This window comes from Gopherus evgoodei, chromosome 10 (assembly GCF_007399415.2).
Source record: "Gopherus evgoodei ecotype Sinaloan lineage chromosome 10, rGopEvg1_v1.p, whole genome shotgun sequence".
NCBI classification, from domain to species: Eukaryota; Metazoa; Chordata; order Testudines; family Testudinidae; genus Gopherus; species Gopherus evgoodei.
The window spans coordinates 44,239,041-44,259,525 of NC_044331.1; the positions used below are offsets into that span (position 1 = coordinate 44,239,041).

General features: G+C 43.2%; 1 protein-coding gene across 15 annotated transcripts in view; it reads left to right on the forward strand.

The window, feature by feature from the left end:
* BBS4 (Bardet-Biedl syndrome 4) overlaps positions 1-20,485 on the forward strand; it is a 105,936-nt gene that overhangs the window by 45,492 nt on the left and 39,959 nt on the right. For 6 of the 15 annotated variants that reach the window (XM_030577495.1, XM_030577492.1, XM_030577490.1 and 3 more), the window contains one exon: positions 8,911-8,985. The exons of 2 other annotated variants lie outside the window; for them this stretch is intronic. In XM_030577495.1, the coding sequence (XP_030433355.1) occupies positions 8,977-8,985 (9 nt within the window). In that variant the 5' untranslated portion in view covers positions 8,911-8,976. Of the gene's footprint in view, positions 1-8,910; positions 8,991-12,887; positions 13,828-14,047; positions 14,338-15,031; positions 15,081-20,485 lie in introns of those variants that run through there. 7 more of the 15 variants (XM_030577489.1, XM_030577485.1, XM_030577487.1 and 4 more) reach the window with 4 other exon arrangements.

The window sequence follows — 20,485 nt, forward strand, 5'->3', positions numbered from 1 at the left end:
TGTTCTCTTTGGTAGGCTGCCTGTTCTCTTTGGTAGGCTGCCTGTCTGATCTGTTCTTCTCTTTCTTTCATCTCCATGTCTTTTTGTTTTATTTCCAGCTGTCGCCTGTGTTCAGCTTCTCTTAATTGGTCTTCGGCCTCAATTTTTGCCTTAGTAGACATGGTTCCTGTTTTCTTGTGTTGGGGTGCCCTCCGGTGTTTATCTTCTGAACTGCAGGCTTTGTTCCCTCCTGAAGTGTGCCTAGCAACAGTGCTTTTTTCCTTTTCTCTCTCTAGCTAATGTTCAATGAAGGGAAACCAGAAAAACCACTTTATTTGCATGCATATAAGTGCTGGTACTTGCCTCCTAATGGGAGGGCTATTGCATGACAAAAGACCCTTAACAGTTTGGTAATGGCTTCTCGCTTAACATGCAAACCACAAACTACCAGAGAGAGCAGAAAAAAAATTCTCTCTGGTTCCCTTTTAAAACCAACTGTTTCTCTCTGCTAAAAAGCCCTTAGCAGAGAAAAGAAAAATATAATATTCCTACTGGCTTCTGGATTCTGTCTATCTCCCAACCGCTGCCACTCATGTTAAACCTTAGTCCCAGATCTGGACCTTAGCGTCCAAAATATGGGGGTTAGCATGAAAACCTCCAAGCTTAGTCACCAGCTTGGACCTGGTACCTGCTGCCACCACCCAAAAAATTAGAGTGTTTTGGGGCACTCTGGTCCCACTGAAAAACCTTCCCTGGGGACCCCAAGACCCAAATCCCTTGAGTCTCACAACAAAGGGAAATAATCCTGTTTCCCTTCCCCCCTCCAGGTGCTCCTGGAGAGATACACAGACACAAGCTCTGTGAAACTACACAGAGTGATTCCCCCTCTCCGTTCCCCAGTCCTGGGAACAAAAAGGACTTTCCTATTCCCCAGAGGGAATGCAAAATCAGGCTAGCCAATTCAACACACACAGACCTCCCCTGATTTCTTCCTCCCACCAATTCCCTGGTGAGTACAGACTCAATTTCCCTGAAGTAAAGAAAAACTCCAACAGGTCTTAAAAGAAAGCTTTATATAAAAAGAAAGAAAAAATACAAATGTTCTCTCTGTATTAAGATGATACAACACAGGGTCAATTGCTTAAAAGAATATTGAATAAACAGCCTTATTCAAAAAGAATACAAATCAAAGCACTCCAGCACTTATATTCATGCAAATACCAAAGAAAAGAAACCATAGAACTTACTATCTGATCTCTTTGTCCTTACACTTAGAAACAGAAGACTAGAAAATAGAACTACTTCTCCAAAGCTCAGAGGAAGCAGGCAGGCAGACAAAAGACTCAGACACACAATTCCCTCCACCCAAAGTTGAAAAAATCCGGTTTCCTGATTGGTTCTCTGGTCAGGTGTTTCAGGTGAAAGAGACATTAACCCTTAGCTATCTGTTTATGACAGCAGGTCAGGCTAGCGCTCCTCCGGATACCGGGCACGAGGCAGGTCAGGCCGGCGCTTCTCCGGGTAGTGAGCGCGGGGCAGGTCAGGCTAGCGCTCCTCCGGATACCGGGCACGAGGCAGGTCAGGCCGGCACTCCTCCGGGTAGTGAGCGCGGGGCAGGGCAGGCCGGCGCTCCTCCGGGTAGTGAGCGCGGGGCAGGGCAGGCCGGCGCTCCTCCGGGTAGTGAGCGCGGGGCAGGGCAGGCCGGCGCTCCTCCGGGTAGTGAGCGTGGGGCAGGGCAGGCCGGTGCTCCTCCGGGTAGTGAGCGCGGGGCAGGCTGGGCCCGGCGGGAGCTCAGGCACCAGCGTCTGTCCTCTCCAACAGCCTGCGGCCAACTGAGCGCTGAGGCCGGGCTTTTATACTTCCTGTCCCGCCCCTTGACTTCCGGGGGGCAGAGACAGGCGGCGGTGACTCCACCCACTGAGGCACCTGTTCTGGCTCATCCCTCTCAGGTGCGGCAAGGAGCCAGGGCGCCTCCCTATGCCACCCAACTCTGGTGATGGTCAGATGAAGGTACAGCACTTACCTTTTTGACAGAGCCTTCCCATACCGTCAATGCTCCAATTCATTAAAAAAAAAACCTACACAAAGTCTGCCCCAAAGGAGCAGAGAGAGAAAACCACCTCTTTGTTCAGGTTTTTGTTGTCATTAATTTTGTGCAGCGCTTGGCTACCATGGTGACAAGTTCTATATAAAAGCCTTAGATAACTCTGTCTAAGGTCAGCTTGGATTCGCTTGTTCACAAGTGGCGTTAATTGTAACCCCCTGCAATAAAATCTGGACCAAATAGGTCATGGAGACTGAATTCTCCTTTCTCTGCACATATTCGCTGCAGAACTGGTTTGAGACGTGTTGGTGCAAGGCAGTGTGTGAAAAGCTTTCACTGCCACTGTCCATTGTGTAAATCCCCAATAGCTACACTGAGGTCTTCAGGCTCAAGAACTGTCAGGCCAGCACCTTCCACCAGCACTAATTTTTGCCAACTTTGATTTTTAATTTTTGCCCCTTAGGGTAATTTGACTTCTGTTATTACTTTGATATCTCAGCATAGCCTCCATGGACTGCTGTTGACATTACGATGTTCTCTCCATGCACATACCCATACACTGGCATGAGTTCATTGTAAAGTCAGTTGGCAGCTAGGATTTTAAAATAATGAAAAAAAAATCTTTGACAAAAGAACTATTCAGTACATTCGGGGTGCAATCTTGGTCCCACTGAAGTGGCATAACTCCCATTGACTTCAATTGACAAATCCATCCTTATTATAATCCCATTAATTAAAAAAAAACATAGTTACAAGAATTAACTTGATCAATTATGTCAATTTCTCTTAATTTTAAAAACACCTAAAAGCCCAAGCTCCTAGGGATTGATTGCATGGTTCATGTTAAAATGTAGCCTTTTTAGTTAGAACTTGGCAAAAAGCAATTGAATCCATTTCCAAATTCAGTGTTTCCTATTCTCTCTAATAGTGCAACTGTTCCATCTTTTTCAATTATTTTTTCTCTTGCTAAAAAAAATATTTGGTACCCCATGTTAGCCCATCTGGATTTGTCCAAGGTTTCTAATGGAGTTGCCAAGTTTCATTCCACTACAGAAATGCTATTAGAGATAGTACAGTAAGTAATGTACAGAGGGCTTTAATTTCAAGGCAGAATCACATGCAGAAACCCACCCTTAAATGAGAGGATTCAAAAATTTAATGGACAGGTTTTATTTCTGAATTTCTTATGCTGATTGGCCGAGTTTATTGTAATAAGTAGTTAAATCAGCAGCAGAGAGAAACTCAGGTATAATCCCCTATTGATGATGGCTGGAAGTGAGCATGCTAAGACTGCTGCTTATTATAAGTAAATTGGATAGCTTCACTCTTATCTTCTCCTCCTCCTCATTTATTTTCAAAGGCTGTGCTTCTTCATATGTCTAGATTATAAGCTTTAGGGAAAGGATGATCTTTTTATTATGTGTGTACCATGCCCAGCACAATCGGGTTCTGATTAGGACCTCTGGGTACTACTGCATACAAATAATGCATTAATAAGAAATCCTGATTCTGAAATGAAGTTCTTCTCCTCTGTTTGTACCGTCTCTCTCTCTCTCTCTCTCCCTAGTGTCTATATTCTGGGATTTTTTGAAATTTTGGGTTTTGATCCCCATCTTTTAACGTGTCCTCTGTGTGGTGGTTCTCTCTTCCTCTTTACCCCGTCTCCTTGTGACTCATTTGCTTGCCTCTTGTCATGATTGGTGGCCTTCCTCCCAGTTTCACCTGAATCCATTAAAGCTTGGCTTTCAAAGCTCATTTGGGGGGAAGGTGAAATGGAGCGGGGCTCAAAGTATCTCAAATAAACAGAGGTGCTAGAAGAGATGAGCTTATTGAATGGGGCCATGACTCTGCCCCAGTTCAGTTCTTCATCCATTGAGTCCAGTAGCTGAGAGCCTGAGTGCAGGAAGCATCTGTGAATCTCTTCTCCACCCCAAGAGGAATGTCTGGCCATTCACTGATCAAAGCTCTGAGCTGGAACAATGCTAAGGTCCCCCCACTCGGCTGGCACAACTGAGAAAATCTGGGAGCAAGTGAAGAGTCAGTTTGAAGGCCTGTGTACTCTAGCCGTGTTCACAGTATAAAGGCAGTTCTTTTTGGCACCTGGCATCCTCTTCTTCTAGAGAATGATTGCTGCTCTTGGAATCATTTCTCCTGATATCTCATTCCCTGTATTTCGAGCCTTTCAAGATATTTTTAACACTCCAGTGGCTTCATAAGCCTTTAATTAAAATTGAAGAGTGCTGTTTAATGGCTTGTATATACATATTCTGCAATTACACGATATGAAGAATCACAAATAAATTAATTTCATGTGGATGTTTTCACAGAAGGTATGAATTCTGAGTTTCAATCTTTGGAGAAAAAACTCTAATAGGGCAAGCAAAATGAAGAGAAATGACAGTGCTACAGAGACACACAGTCCTTGACATCTTATACTGTTCTGTCTGTGTCTTCCACTACAATTAGTTCCTTAAAAGGCCACTGTCAGAAAAATCACATAGGTGGAAGTGGGCTGTGCAATCAATCACTAGTCACCAGAAAAACAGTGAGTCTGCGCGGATTCCCATTTGGATTCCATCATACCATGTCGGAGAATCTCGCATCTGCGTTGACTAAAGTATTTAAGCATAGTTGAGGCCAAAATCGCTGCCTGATTCGCTGAATGAGACTTGCATTTGTAATCTCAAAAGAGAGAAGCCCAGAAGATTAGGTTGAGAGTCACGGAGCAGTCTCCCTCCTGAACACAGAGGTAAAAATTCAGGCCAACTCTGACCTGGGTCTTGGACAAACTGCTTCACAGAGAACCGTCTGTTTTATGTCTAGCTGGAATGGTGTAAAACCCGTGTGAGCAGTTTGATAAATATACTCCACTGAACCTGGCAAGGGCCCAGCCACATTCAGTAGTCTCTCTCAGTGCTGAGAAGATCATGAGATCAAGTCAAGTGAGAATAAATAGTTCCTGATCTTTTTTCAAATTCATTAGAGGGTTGAGGCATGGTGCCCTCATTCATCTCTTCTCTTTAACCTCTCACTGCAACCCCCATGGGTTGGTCTGGTCAAACCCTGCTATTTAGGCTATTACAAAGTCTCTGTATATGAAGATGACACACTGCTGTTGCTTGGCAGCCCAGCTCACTCTAGTTCAGATGTTCTGTGGGTAATCATCAATATAGAAAAATGCCTGGCTATTGAACCAGTAGTCCTTGAGGCAGAGAAAAAAACAATTGGTATATGCCTTTTCTTTGTAGTTCGGGACACTGAAACAGCTAGGGATTCATATCATTTCCTCTTGTATCTGTAAATTATCTCCCTTCCCTTCAGAAAATGCACACTGACCCCTGGCATTGGAAAGATTTCTGTTAGCTGTGAAAATGAATATAGTCAAGATGGTTACTCTTCCTTGTTTTATCTACCATACTACCATACTCTTTATCAAAATATCTTTTTTGAGAAGATTAGCTCTCTTATCTGTTTGGAAAGATGGGAAACCTAACTTAAAATGGTCTGTCTTTTGTGGCCTTGGAGAGATGGGAGGACTAAAACGCTCTAATTTTAAACTGCATTACTAGGCTTTCTTGCTCAGTGCAGTACAACACTGGCAAAGTATATTACAGTTTTGGCTATGGCTATTACAGTTTTGACTACTGATGATCCATATCAGGCTAATATGTATTGGGATTTAGAACTGGGTAGTGGCCAATTTACTACACTTTTTGTGATTTACAATATCTTAGGGTATGGCTACAGTTGTACTTCAAAGCGCAGCCGCAGCAGCCCTTTGAAGTTTCGAGTGTGGTTGCAGCGCCAGCGCTGGGAGAGAGCTCTTCCAGCACTGCACGTACTCAACATCCTTTACGGGTGTAGCTTGCAGCACTGGGAGCTGTGCACTGTTTACACTGAGGCTTTACAGCGCTGTATCTTGCAGTGCTCAGGGGGGTGTTTTTTTCACACCCCTGAGCGCGAAAGTTGCAGCGCTGTAAAGCGCCAGTGTAGCCATGGCCTTAGTTTATAACCTTGCCAACAGTGTCTTATAAGGAGAAGGTTTTGTTGGACTATTGCAGCATAAGTAACTTACACATGAAGAACATTATAGAATTATAGGCATCCTGCATAACTGAAGAGGATTGCAAAGTGACAGCTCTACCCTCCCAGACCTCCTGATGAATCAACAGCTTTGAACAAATCAAGAACTATTTAAGCAACAACTTTAACTCTGCCCTTGTAGTGACCCAAAGGAGAAAAAAAAAGAAACACTTCAAAACTTAGGCTCATCTAATCTGTGACCACAATTGCTAAAATGCCTTAAACATAATTAAGGATATGATTTAACACGGAGGTCATGGAAATCATAAATTCCACCACTTTACCGGATCTCCGTGACTTCTTTGGCTTCAGCTGTCAGTGGCTGTGCGCCTGCATGGCTGTGACCAGGGCTGGAGCTGGGGCTGTGCACAGCTGCACTGGAGCCAGGGCTGTGTGCCCATGTCTGGGGCTGGAACTGGGGCTGTGCACCCCTGAAGCTGGGGCTTGGGCTGTCAGTTCCCCCATGACAGGACTTGGGCTGTCAGTCCCCCCCCTCCCACCGTGGGAGTCTAGCTGTCATTCTCCCCCTCCATCTCCAGCCCTCTCTCCGTTTATTTTTAGTAAAAGTTACAGGCAAGTCATGGGCTCCCATGAATTGTTGTTTATTCCCTACAACTTGTTAGTGATTTTTACTAAAAATAACAGTGACAAAATCTTAATCTTAAACATAATTATAGGGTCATTGCATAGTGCCACAACAGGGCAGAGTTAAGGTTGTTTGGGTGCCCAACTGTGCATTTCCACACCTTAACATATTTTGATTTCTTTTAAATCTAACTCTGAATTTCCTGGGCTTAAAATTCTAGTTTTTTTTGCAGTAATTAAATCATCCCTGTAGTGTATGTTATCATAGAATATCAGGGTTGGAAGGGACCTCAGGAGGTCATCTAGTCCAACCCGCTACCCAGACAGATTTTTACTCAAGTTATTGATGTGTGCTGTTCTTAACTGTGCTGCCATTTTAACATAGATTTTTCTAGAAATGTAGTGTGAAAAGCAAATTGGCTTTTAAATTTTTTTTCCATTTCAATTATTCAAAGTAGTATTTGTAGCACAGCTGAAGAAACTTGTCAGCTAACATTGGGTGGGAGGAGGGGGGAGATTGTGTTGTTCTTCACTTGTTTTAACCTGCATTCTTTAAGTACTCTCTGCTTCTCACATGTAGCAGTGAGCTGTGAGACTGCCATAGTGATAGTATAGAATGCATGTTTCCTATTCGCTGCAAATCATAAAGTTAAAAGTAAATGAGTAAATTACATTAGTAAAGTTAAAAGTTTCTAAAAGATGATAATAGTTGGATCTCCTGCCATGACCCACTCTGGATTTCTGAAATCTGCTGGATTTCCTCTTTCTCCTAGCTGATCTTGACCTGTGCTGAAAGCTGGTGGCAGTTGCTATGGAAATTTAAAGTGGTATTCCTATCTGTCTGTGCTGTCATTATGAAAGCAAAGTGCACACCTCTATTTGACAGTTGTATAGATGGGTCTGCATTCCACGGGGTAGGGACAGGGAGGAATGCGTCCTAGTGCTCTATCATCCTTTCTGCTGCTGCAACAATCTTTGCCTTGCTTTGGTGCTACTCATCTGTCATTATATTGACTTGCAAACATTTAGCTTTTTTGCCAGTTGCTATGGTTGCTTCTGGGCTGCCAGCATCTGCACTGCAGAAATTAGAAACAAATAATATATTTCAAGTCTTAAAGAAATGCACAAGAATGAGTTAAACTTTTAAACCCAACATGAGCATTACCTGCCAAGCAATACCCATTTGTGACTTGCCATGACTGCTGCAAGCTCCTTACAATTGATGTACTAGAGCATATTTCTCTTTCTTCTTCACTACATCAGAGATTTTTCATCAGTGGCATCACCATATCCCACAAAGGTGTGATATTTTGTAATCTTGCACAGTTTCAAAGAATTAAATTTGACGACTTTAAATTATTAACAGCTTCCTTAGCATGTCCATTCCTCAAGCTCTTTCTGTGTCTGTGGAAGCCCAAAACCGAACAAACCATTGTTGGCATTAGACCAGCATTTCTCGAACTGGGGTCCACGAGGGTATTCCAAGGTTCTGCGAGCCCCACTGATCAACTCCCCCCCTTCCCTTCTTCATCTCCTCCCCCTCTCTCCCAGCACCTCCTGCAGGCTGTGGAACAGCTGAGGGAAGTGGTGCAGTGGGGGCAGGGCCTGGAGCTGAGCGGGGTTTGGGGGTCTATGAAAATTTTTTGAATCAAAACGGGAGTCCTTGGATTGCTAAAGTTTGAGAACCTTTGCATTAGACTACAATGTATGCAAAGGCAAGGTGTTGGTATTGCTTGCTCCAGCAAGCTGTACTGGAAGGAGCAGATGTCTCATGTCTTATGAAGTGCTATTGTTCGGATTTTCAGTGAAAGATGCTTATTTAGGCTATTCATTGAACAGTATGTTCTATCTATCTGTTTGAAACTCCTTTTGCTTTCTAACACTGAAGGGCAGACTCCCGGCTTTGAGTCAAGAGACTAATAGTGCTCCCTGGTGCAGTTTTCTAGTTTAGGTTGTACTGCATGTGGAGACTTTCCTTACCAAAGAGAAATTTTTCTGGCCTGACTTGTGTTGGGTGACCAGATAAGTGTGAAAAATTGGGACACGTTTTTTGGGGGGAGGTTGGGGGGGAGAGAGCATAGTTGCGTGTATAAGACACAGCCTCTAAAATCAGGATGGTCCCGTTAATATTGGGGCATCTGGTTACCCTACATGTGTGAGTGTTCTCTGCTGGATCATTTCTCAATGTTTTGAGTGTTCTGCTAATGTTTTCCACACAGTGCCAGAGCTGCCAATCTTGGAGAGAAGGAACTGGCTGATACACCTGCACTACATCCGCAAAGATTATGATGCATGTAAGGTAAGAGCTAGTCAATGGGAAATGGTTCACTTGTTTCATTGTTTAGTTCCTAAGCCAGATCTGTATTTTCTATAGGAAGTCTTAGTTGTGGTAAACACGTTTGGCTAGGGTCTCAGCTGGTGTTAATATGTGTAGCTCTATTGATCTCAATGGAGCTACAACAATTTGTAGTACTTAAGGATCTAGACCTCTGGTTAGCATTTCTAGGTATAAAACCTAAGGAGTATTTGCCGAATTAGTCGTCTTAGGTAGAGAGTAGTATGGGTCCCAACTACATTCTTTCCTGAATTGACAGAGAGAAAATATAGGTAAAGCAAATGTGAAAACTACTTTGTTTGTCTATATTTTGCCTGTTTACAAATCTGTACAGTTTAAGTTCTTCTTCAAGTGCTTGCATATGTGCATTCACAGTAAGTATGGGCACGCCCTTGTGCACCAGTGCCAGAGAGTTTTCCCTAGCAGTAACCATAGGCATGGCCCCATCCCTGGCCAAACTCCTTCTTACCGTTGGTGGTCAGGTCATTGGTGCTCTTTGTGAACTACTACTCGATCTAACTAGTGTTCCTCAGAAGTCTTTGGACTTCTTTTCTTTTCTTCCTTTATAATTTTAAGTTTATTTAATTTGATTTAGAGCTACTTTTGGGATTTTTCCAGCTGGCAGGTCCCTGGGATTCAAACCTTGCCTAGAATTCAAGAAATTTATCCCTGTTAATGACCCTCACTCCTACTGCCTCAAGTATTTGGGTGATGACCACATCAGAGATGGGTGCTTTATCTTTCATGGCTTAAAGGCTAGAACTAAAACACGAAAACCACCTTGTTCATCTAAAGGAAGCTCTTTGAAGTGCTCTCCTGGTCATATCAGCTGAAAGAGGTCTCAGAAGATCTCCATTTCTGGGTCCGTCCTTTTCAAGGCCTAGAGAGTCAGAGTTCTAGCCTCAAAAGTCCAAGCAGAAGTCTGTATTAAGCTTCTTGATGTCTAGGGTGCAGGACTCTTCCACATATGGTCAGTCAGGTACCAAAGGTAGAGAGTGCCCTGTGCCTTGCTACTCCCCAGTACCAGGTCACTCAGAGTGCTTTCTCAGGGACCATCAAGACAGGCTACATTGGTAACAGAACAGTCTTCCCTGATCACTATAGATCAGCAGCTCATGTTGGTATCAACTATGATGGAGGCTTATATCACAGCTAGAGACTTACTGTATCTGTTGGTGCTGCCATTGCCTTTGCTTCAAAGCAAAGACCTTGTGCAGTACCAATGCAGCCTTCTAGAATAGATCATCGTACCATGTCATTCATCCATAGCACTGTCTGCCTTAGGCTCGATTCTGCCCCCTAGTGTGGGACTGGTTCTCGATTCCTTACACCACATATTATCAGCCGCCAGGAAGCCATCTATGCTGCCACTGGTACCGTGTTCCTGACATAAGTCCTGATTAAGATTGCCAAAGACCCCTCCAGGCATCACACCACCCTGTTCTTCAAGTCATCATCAAACTCTGAAGTCAACTCTCAGGTGTCCTGGTACCCAAAGTCTAAAGCTTACTTTGGTAATTGCTATCATTATTGTGGCTTTGAGAAGAGATTGTCCAAGAATTGGGATGCTTGGGCCAGACAAGCCTGAGGCCTGGTATTGTACCGGGGTGTGTGTGTGGCCTTAATAGTTGCCTTAGGGGAAAACACCTCACATCTCTTCTTCATCACCTGGCAAGTTCTGGTATGGGAGGCATCATCCCCAGTACTGGATGACTAAAGTATGCCAGGAGTTACTCAGGATGATGGCAGTCTTTCTGGAACTTGTAGAGGAGAATACACACAAACTCATTGACATTCTCCATCTTTCTGCAGCAGGGAAAGTAGCCCTGCCTATGAACAATGCCATCATGCAGCCAGCTGAAACAATATGGCAGACCTCTTCCTCCATTCCTCTGGTGGCGAAATGAATGGATCAGAAATACCGGGCTCCATCTCTGGAGTTTGAATAGTTCTATCTACATCCCAGCTATGGCCACAGTGAATGAGAGAAGTTGTCAGGGCCAGGCTAAGACTACCTCCAGGACAAAAAAGACTGAAAAAGCTTGATCTCTTCGGCAGAAAAATTATTCTATGCCAAGTCTACAACTCTGGCTTGCCAACTATCATTTTGGTTGTGCTATGATTTGTCCAACTGGGAAGCCATATCCCACTTTGTCACCAAGCTGCCTGAAGATTCAAGGGCGCAGTTTGAATTGGTCATGGTCAGGGTTTTTTATTCCCAACACTTTCTCATTCTCAAAGCCAAAGGCGGTCTCATATCAGTCTTAAATCTTTGGAACCTGAACAGGTATGTCAAGAAGACGTTCTGGATGGTTTCCCTGGCCATGATTATCTTTTCTCTAGGTCCAGGAGACTGGTATAGTACCCTTATAGTATACCTTTTTCAACATCTGCTAGGGCATTTCTGCCTCTCTCCAGGTTTCAAACTCTGCAGGACCTATGTGTGTTCCTCAAGGAGCATCCCTGGACCACTGTAAGGGATTGCCTCAGGATTCTAGGTCATGAGGCGGCATGTATATACGTCACCACACACACCAGACTTCAGACCGCTGCAGGCATGGCTCAGTTCAGTCTATCATCCTCAGATTCACCACTTGAGACAAGCTGGTTTGTGTTTCAGACACCGTGTTATCTTCTCTGAACTGGTGGCTGAGCCAACCCAACATGTGCAAAGAAGTTCCCTTCGCTTCCCTTAATGACTATGGTAATAGATGCCTTAACCATGGGGAGGGGAGCAAATGAAGTGGGGGGATAGCGCCCTTTTATGGACACGCAGCCAGCCAATTAACTACAAAATGCCTCTTAATCCCTGAGTCAGAATCCCTGTAAAGGGTTAAAAAAACCCATAGGTAAAAGGGAGGGAGTGGGCACCTGACCAAAAGAGCCAATGGGAGGGCTAGAACTATTAAAATTGGGGAAAAAAATTTCCCTTTGTCTGTCTGTCTGGTTGTCCTGGAGAGGAGACACAGAGCAGCATTGCTGTAAGACGCTTTAAGCCAGGTATGGAAAGCTATCAGATCATACCTAGAAACTCCTCATTTGAAACCCCAGATATGTAAGTAGATCAAGAAATGTCTAGGAAGACACAATTAGGTTTCTCTCTTTTATTTCTTTATGGCTTGTGGACTCCTCTGTGGTAACCCCAGGTGCTTTTGTTTTGCTTGTAATCTTTAAGCTGGACTTCAAGAAAACCATTTTTGATGCTTAATTATTATATTTGGTCTTTTTAAATCTAGCAAGAGCCTAAGTTCCCGATGTATTTTTTTTTGTTTTGTTTTTTAAATAAAATTTACCTTTTTTAAGAACAGGATTGGGTTTTTGTGTCCTAAGAGGTTTGTGCATATGTTGTTTAACTAGCTGGTGGTGACCGCTGGTTTCTTTTTCTTTCTCAGCTCTTCCCTGAAGAGGGTGTATGAAAGGGCTTGAGGGTACCCCACAGTAAGGAATTCCCAAGTGAGCCTTCCTGGGTTCTCAAAGGGGTTCTGCATTTGGGCAGTGGCCACATCTACCCATCCAAGGTCAGAGAGAAGCTGTAACCCTGGGAGTTTAATACAAGCCTGGAGTGGCCAGTATTAATTGTGCCAGAGTGGGGGAATTAGCCTTGACAGCATCCAAGCCTCATCCAGGTCCAGGGGTTGTGGACTGCCCACTAAGCCAGGCTCCATATAAATGTTTTAGAGTTGCAAGTGATACTATATGCATGTTAGTAGTTCCATTCTCACATCCAAGGCAAGACTGTCCAGGTTCTCACCGATAACACCACAGTAGTGTTTTATGAGAACAAACAAGGTTGTGCCAGATCCAACAGCCTTTGCCAGGTGGCAGTCAAGTTATGGAACTTGTTTATTTGGAACTCAGTCACTGTCAAGGCATCGCACCTATTACGGGTTCAAATGGCCTGGTGCATTGTCTGTGCAGATCCTTCAACTTGGACCACAAACATCTCTCAACATGAATGTTCTAGTTTGGGTGTTTCACGTAGGGGGCTTTCTGTCTGTGGGACTATTTATGACTCGGTCAAACAGGAGGGGTTCCCATTTCTCTTTCAAGGCAAGTCACAGATGTGGGTCAGTATTGAAACCTTTCCTGTTTCCAGGGAACAAGGACCTCCTCTATGTGTTCTCACTCGTGCTCCGATTCCCAGGGTCTTCATCAAACTCAAGCAAGATCACAGCAGAATGATCCTTATTTCTCCAGCTTGTCCAAGACAGACTTGGTATTCAGACCACCACAAACTGTCCTCTCAGGAACCTTTTCTGTTGCCAGTGACCAAAGATCTCCTAATGCAGAACCATGCATCCATGCTGCACCTGAATCCTCTAGTACTGCACCTCACAGCATGGTTCATCAGTGGTTGAGTGCAGAGGAAGTGCATTGGTCAGTGGCTGTCCAGAATGTCCTTCTGAATAGCAGAAAACCTTCCCCCAGAGCTGCCTACCTAAGTGGAAACATTTCTCCATTTGGGGAGCCTCCCATAATGTGTATCCAACTCAGGCCAGCATTCAGACAATCCTAGACTGTTTTTTGCAAATTAGAATTCAGTCTAGCATTCAGCTCTGTTAGAGTACATCTGGTGGCCATTTCAGCTTTCCATCCTCTGATAAATGGCAAGACTGTCTTAACTCACCCCATCTCTACCAGGTTCTTGAATGGTCTGAAGAGATTATTCCCACCAGTCTGAAAACCAGTACCTTCCTGGGATTTGAATTTGGTGTTGTCTGCACTTATGGAACCTCTCCAAGTCTTTTTTGCACCTGTCAGCAGAGGTATAATTTTTAGTGACCATCACTTCTGTCAGGAGGTAGGTGAACTGAATGAATAGGTCACTGATTTACCGTATACTGTTTTCTACAAGGTCCATCTTAGATCACACCCTCAGTTCCTCTCCAAGGTGATCTATGAATTCCACATGAACCAATTTATGTACCTGCCAGTTTTCTTTCCAAAGCTGCATGCACACAGGGTGAAAGAAGGCTCTCCACTCTCAATGTTTGTCGCTTGTTGGCTTTTTACCTGCATAGGAAAAGACCATTCGGGCCTCTTCCCAGCTCTTTGTGCCATACACAGAACATATGAGGCGCCATCCAGTCACAACTCAGAGACTTTCCAAATGGATCACAAGCTGCATCGCAGTGGCTTGTGCTGCTAAAGGAGTGATGCTTCCTGATAGACTCACAGTGCACTCAACCAGAGCACATGGAACCTCATCAGCATTTCTGGCACGTGTCCCAATCGCGGACATCAGTACAGCAATAACGTGGTCCTCAGATCATGCTTTCATCAGACATTATGCGCTCTCTGCCGCTTCAAGGTAAGATGCAAATGTAGCAAGGTGGTCCTACAATCTCTCTTCCAATGAGGCTCTGAGCTCTACCTCATGAGGTATACCATGCATCTACAGTGTAATTGATATATGCAAGCACTCGAATAAGAAAAAACAGTTACTTACTTTCTCGTAACTGTTCTTCAAAATGTGTTGCTTATGTCCTTTACATGACCCACTTTCCTTCCCTGATGCATCAGAGTCTACTAACAGGTTCCAGTGTGAAGGAGCTGAAAGTGGATCAACTCTGCCCTTTATATCTTGCTCATAGCACAAAGAGCTAGATAGTCAGCAGGGCCACCCCTACATGTACCACTAAGGAAGACTTTCTGGCACCGGTGCACAAGGCATATACACACCTGTAGTGTAACTGACATGCAACACATCTTGAAGAACAGTTACTCTTAACTGTGTGTGTGGGAGGGGTTTCCCAGTTGATTCTTCTTACTGCCTTTTAAAACTCAAATATCAAAATGAATACAGGTTTTCCCGGATGATTATAACTGTATTGGATAGTGCAGAGTCTCTCAAAGGTACTGCAGAGGCAACAGAAAGACATTGCATTGGGCAAACACCTCCCATAAGAGAGTGAGAGGAAAGATCTTGACTTTGCTTGATTGAAGGCCGTTCATTTACACATAATATGTTGCACCTTTTGATGTGTCTTCAGATTGGCGAATAGGCTGGAACTGTTCAGTGGTGCAGAACTGTAACACAGAGCAAAGAGTATAGTAAGTCATTTAAACAGTATGGTCTGTAGACAAGATTAACACAGTTCATTAAAGGGGATCTGCAAAGGGATAGTAGGAGGGGAATTGGCAATTGGATTGTTTTTTGCTACTCCTGCTTGTTTCCTTCCCTCCTCCCCACCCCCGCACCCCCCTTTAGAAATGTCAGGGATGTCAGATCTTGGCTTTCCCATATCTTTGTTGGAGAACTTCTTGGTTCACTGGGAGCTCACTCAGCTACTAATTGAAGGTGTGCTTTGAATCCTTAGTACAGAAAGCTTTTCTCTCAAATCTTGGAGTTAAATAGGTGTAAACAAAATCAGTGCTGACAGTCTGAATAAAAATCACTTCCCCTCTCTATTAAGCTCGTTGCATTTAAAGAGGAACAAACCTAACTTTCTTTTCCTTTGTAGATCAGTTGTGAATCAGCAGCTCTCACACTGGTCTGTGAAGCCACACTAGTCTGTAAAATCCTTCTTGGTGGCTCATAAAATGAAACGTTGAGAACAAATTCAGAAGGATTGGTCAGGGCTATGGCCTGTGAAAGGATATCCCTTTCTCTCTTGCTCATGAATGTGCTCATGTGCACAGACTTGTGGGTACACGATCACAAAGCAGACTCCAGAAAGAAGTATGTGAAGGTCTAGCATCTTAAAGAATGAGGAAATGAGTGGATCAGCCCCTCCCATTGTCACGGCCCCGGCGATCTAGTCCACTGCAGAGCATGAGGTTTAAATAGTGTTTGAGTTATTCCTTAAAAATCCATTATTGCGCAGATGTTTATTGAATGAACAGTTGCCCTGTCAAGGCTTAGCTAAGAAGTGACTCTGATCTGTAAACTCTAATGGCAACAGTCATTCCTTTGTCAGCTCTCGGAGAGAGGCATCCTGCTTTGCATTAGTTCTTGATTTTCATAACTTTGACCTGAATTCTGCTTGACTTTTTGCCCCGACTTCTGTCTATTAAAGAGTTTTTAAAATCCACATATTTAACAGTGATGCTAAGCATCAGTGCAGAATGACTTGTTCCGCCGCCCACACCTTCCAGAAATGAAAAGGTTAACTTGATTAGTACTTTTACACTTCCACTCCCTCCAATTTTGTTTTGGTGTTTCTGAGATTTTTTGGTAAATTTTGCTGCTTGTGGAAATAAGAGACTGATGGTACTGGCTGTTAAAACCTGATGGCTTGGAAGCTGGCCAGATGCAAGACAAACTTCTGTACACAGCCCTAGGCTGCGACACCCTCTGCTATTTCTATACAGTCAGTAGCATAGGCATTGGTGCTAGACTGTGTTCAGTAGTTTTGTGATGCAGATACACACTTACCCGAGAATAAACAGAGATTGTCAAAGACTTCACTTTGAAATCCAGCTCTTCATTGTGTGCATCTTCATAGATTATTTTTCAGCTTCAAATCCAGTTTCTTCCCCCGTCATCCATTTTTTAAATCCCCTCTATTTTCTGTTGCACACAAGGAAGGAATAATTTAAAATAACCACATTTTTAATTAATTAAATTCACCTGGTTTGGTCTTCTACCAGGATTCATAAATTTTGTCAGCAAGTTAAGGAAAATTGGGGAGGAAAAACTGGGATTATAATTCATTGTCTTTAGCACTTTTGCTACGTGATTTTTCAGGGCTTAAAGAATTAATCAAATGTCTCTAAAAGAGAGCTATTTGTTGTTCTCTCTTGCTCTAAGAGACTGATACCATGTGGATGGAAAAATGTGCTTCCTCTGTAATCAATAAGAGGGTGTCACCCAGGGCTTTCTGATCCCAAAGCAGTGATAACTTAACTGTTTCTCTTCAGGAATAGATCCATGGGACACAGCTCCTCCATCTGATAAATGATTGGTACAAACGAGTGCTTTTACCTAAAACTACTTTTTTATTAGCTTTCAAGCACATATACACACTCATGCTGTAGCAGTAGGTTTTAGAGCATTCCAAAACTTTATAGTTACCCAGAGTTTGAGATGATTTTGAGTAATCAACAGCCAGGTTTCTAGGGGCCCTCCTTCTGTCCAGCTGCTGGGGAGTTTAGGTGTCAGCTCCTTGCCCAAAGAACAGCTCCCTCGGGCTGTTCCGAGGTGTTTAGTTTTACTTTTTTTAATAGCTAACTTTTACAAATCACATAACTTATAGTAACTCCTAGTGAGTTACCAGTTTTTCTAGTTTTAGCAAATTGCTTATTATTTTTATTAATAAAAAATTCCTAATATTTCTAGCCAAAATAAACTTGTATATTAGAGGCACTCAAATACAAGATAGACTTTAGGGTCAGAAGGGACCAATGTGATCATCTAGTCTGACCTCGTGCACAATGCAGGCCACAGAACCCTACCCATCCACTTCTATAACAAACCCCTAACCTATGTCCGAGTTATTGAAGTCTTCAAATTGTGGTTGAAGACCTCAAGCTGCAGAGAATCCACCAGCAAGTGACACATGCCCCACGCTGCAGAGGAAGGCAAAAAACCTTCAGGGCCTCTGCCAATCTGCCCTGGAGGAAAATTCCTTCCCGACCCCAAATATGGCGATCAGCTAAACCCTGAGCATGTGGGCAAGACTCACCAGCCAGCACTCAGGAAAGAATTCTCTGCAGTAACTCAGATCCCATCCCATCCAACATCCCATCACCAACCACTGTGCATACTTATCTGGCAATAATCAAAGATCAATTGCCAAAATTAAGCTATCCCATCATACCATCCCTTCCATAAACTTATCAAGCTTAGTCTTAAAGCCAGATATGTCTTTTGCCCCCACTACTCCCCTTGGAAGGCTGTTCCAGAACTTCATTCCTCTAATGGTTAGAAACCTTCGTCTAATTTCAAGTCTAAACTTCCTAGTGCCCAGTTTATACCCATTTGTTCTTGTGTCTACATTGGTACTAAGTTTAAATAATTCCTCTCCCTCCCTAATATTAATCCCTCTGATATATTTATAAAGAACAAGCATATCCCCCCTCAGCCTTCTTTTGGCTAGACTAAACAAGCCAAGCTCTTTGAGTCTCCTTTCATATGACAAGTTTTCCATTCCTCAGATCATCCTAGTAGCCCGTCTCTGATCCTGTTCCAGTTTGAATTCATCCTTCTTAAACATGGGAGACCAGAACTGCACACAGTATTCCAGGTGAGGTCTCACCAGCGCCTTATATAACGGTACTAACACCTCCTTTTCTTTGCTGGAAATATCTCGCCTGATGCATCCTAAAATTGCATTAGCTTTTTTAATGGCCATATCACATTGGCAGCTCGTAGTCATCCTGTGATCAACCAATACTCCAAGGTCCTTCTCCTCCTCTGTTACTTCCAACTGATGTGTCCCCAATGTATATCTAAAATTCTTATTATTAATCCCTAAGTGCATGACCTTGCACTTTTCACTATTAAATTTCATCCTATTCCTATCACTCCAGTTTACAAGATCATCCAGATCTTCCTGTATGATATCCCGGTCATCCTCCGTGTTAGCAATACCCCCCAGCTTCGTGTCATCCGCAAACTTTATTAGCACATTCCCGCTTTTTGTGCCAAGATCAGTAATAAAAAGGTTAAATAAGATTGGTCCCAAAACCGATCCTTGAGGAACTCCACTAGTAACCTCCTTCCAGCCTGACAGTTCACCCTTCAGTACGATCCGTTGGAGTCTCCCCTTTAACCAGTTCCTTATCCACCTTTCAATTTTCATATTGATCCCCATCTTTTCCAATTTGACTAATAATTCCCCATGTGGAACCGTGTCAAATGCCTTACTGAAATTGAGGTAAATTAGGTCTACTGCATTTCCTTTGTCTAAATAATCTGTCACCTTCTCAAAGAAGGAGATCAGGTTGGTTTGGCACGATCTACCTTTAGTAAAACCATGTTGTAATTTGTCCCAATTACCATTGACCTCAATGTCCTTAACTACTTTCTCCTTCAAAATTTTTTCCAAGACCTTACATACTACAGATGTCAAACTAACAGGCCTATAGTTACTCGGATCACTCTTTCTCCCTTTCTTAAAGATAGGAACTACATTAGCAATTCTCCAGTCGTATGGTACAACCCCTGAGTTTACCGATTCATTAAAAATTCTCGCTAATGGGCTTGTAATTTCATGCGCCAGTTCCTTTAATATTCTCGGATGAAGATTGTCTGGGCCCTCTGATTTTGTCCCATTAAGCTGTTCAAGTTTGGCTTCTACCTCAGATGTGGTAATATCCACCTCCATATCCTCATTCTCGTTTGTCATCCTTCCATTATCCCTAAGCTCCTCATTAGCCTTATTAAAGACTGAGGCAAAGTACTTATTTAGATATTGGGCCATGCCTAGGTTATGCTTAACCTCCTTTCCATCCTCAGTGTTTAGCGGTCCCGCTTCTTCTTTCTTTGTTTTCTTATTTATATGGCTATAGAACCTTTTACTATTGGTTTTAATTCCCTTTGCAAGGTCCAACTCTACTTGGCTTTTAGCCTTTCTCACTTTATCCCTACATGTTCTGACCTCACTAAGGTAGCTTTCCTTAATAATCCCACCCTTCTTCCACTCTTTGTAGGCTTTCTGCTTTTTCTTAATCACCTCTCTGAGATGCTGCTCATCCAGCTTGGTCTACAACTCCTGCCTGTGGTTTTTTCCCCCTCTCTTGGGATGCAGGCTTCCGATAGTTTCTGCAGCTGCGACTTGAAGTAATTCCAGGCCTCCTCCGCATTTAGATGCACAAGTTCTTCAGTCCAATCCACTTCTCTAACTAATTTCCTTAATTCTTTAAAGTTAGCCCTCGAGAAGTCAAAAACCCTAGTCCCAGATCTATTTTTGTTTATCCTTCCATCTAGTTTGAACTGAATTAGCTCATGATCACTCGAACTAAGGCTGTCCCCTACAACCATTTCTTCTATGAGCTCCTCACTTCTCACCAAAACCAAATCTAAAATGGCATCCCCTCTTGTTGGTTCTTCAACTACTTGGTGAAGAAATCCATCTGCTATCACATCCAGAAAAATCTGAGCCCTACTATTCTTGCTAGCACTTGTCCTCCAGTCTATATCTGGGAAGTTAAAGTCTCCCATGATCACACATTTCCCATTAGTGTTTACTTCCTTAAAAACATTAAAGAGGTCTCTATCCATATCCAAATCAGATCCCGGCGGTCTGTAGCACACCCCAAGCACTATCTCAGGGGAGGCTCTAGTAGCTTTCTTTCCCATTGTGATTTTTGCCCAGACAGACTCTGTCTTGTCCATTCCATCACTTCTTATTTCTTTACAGTTAACCTCCTCATTGATGTACAATGCTACTCCACCACCTTTGCCTTTATTTCTGTCTTTCCTAAACAGCACATAGCCTTCAATACCTGTACTCCAGTCCTGACTACTATTCCACCATGTTTCTGTTATCCCTGTAATATCAGGTTTCATTTCC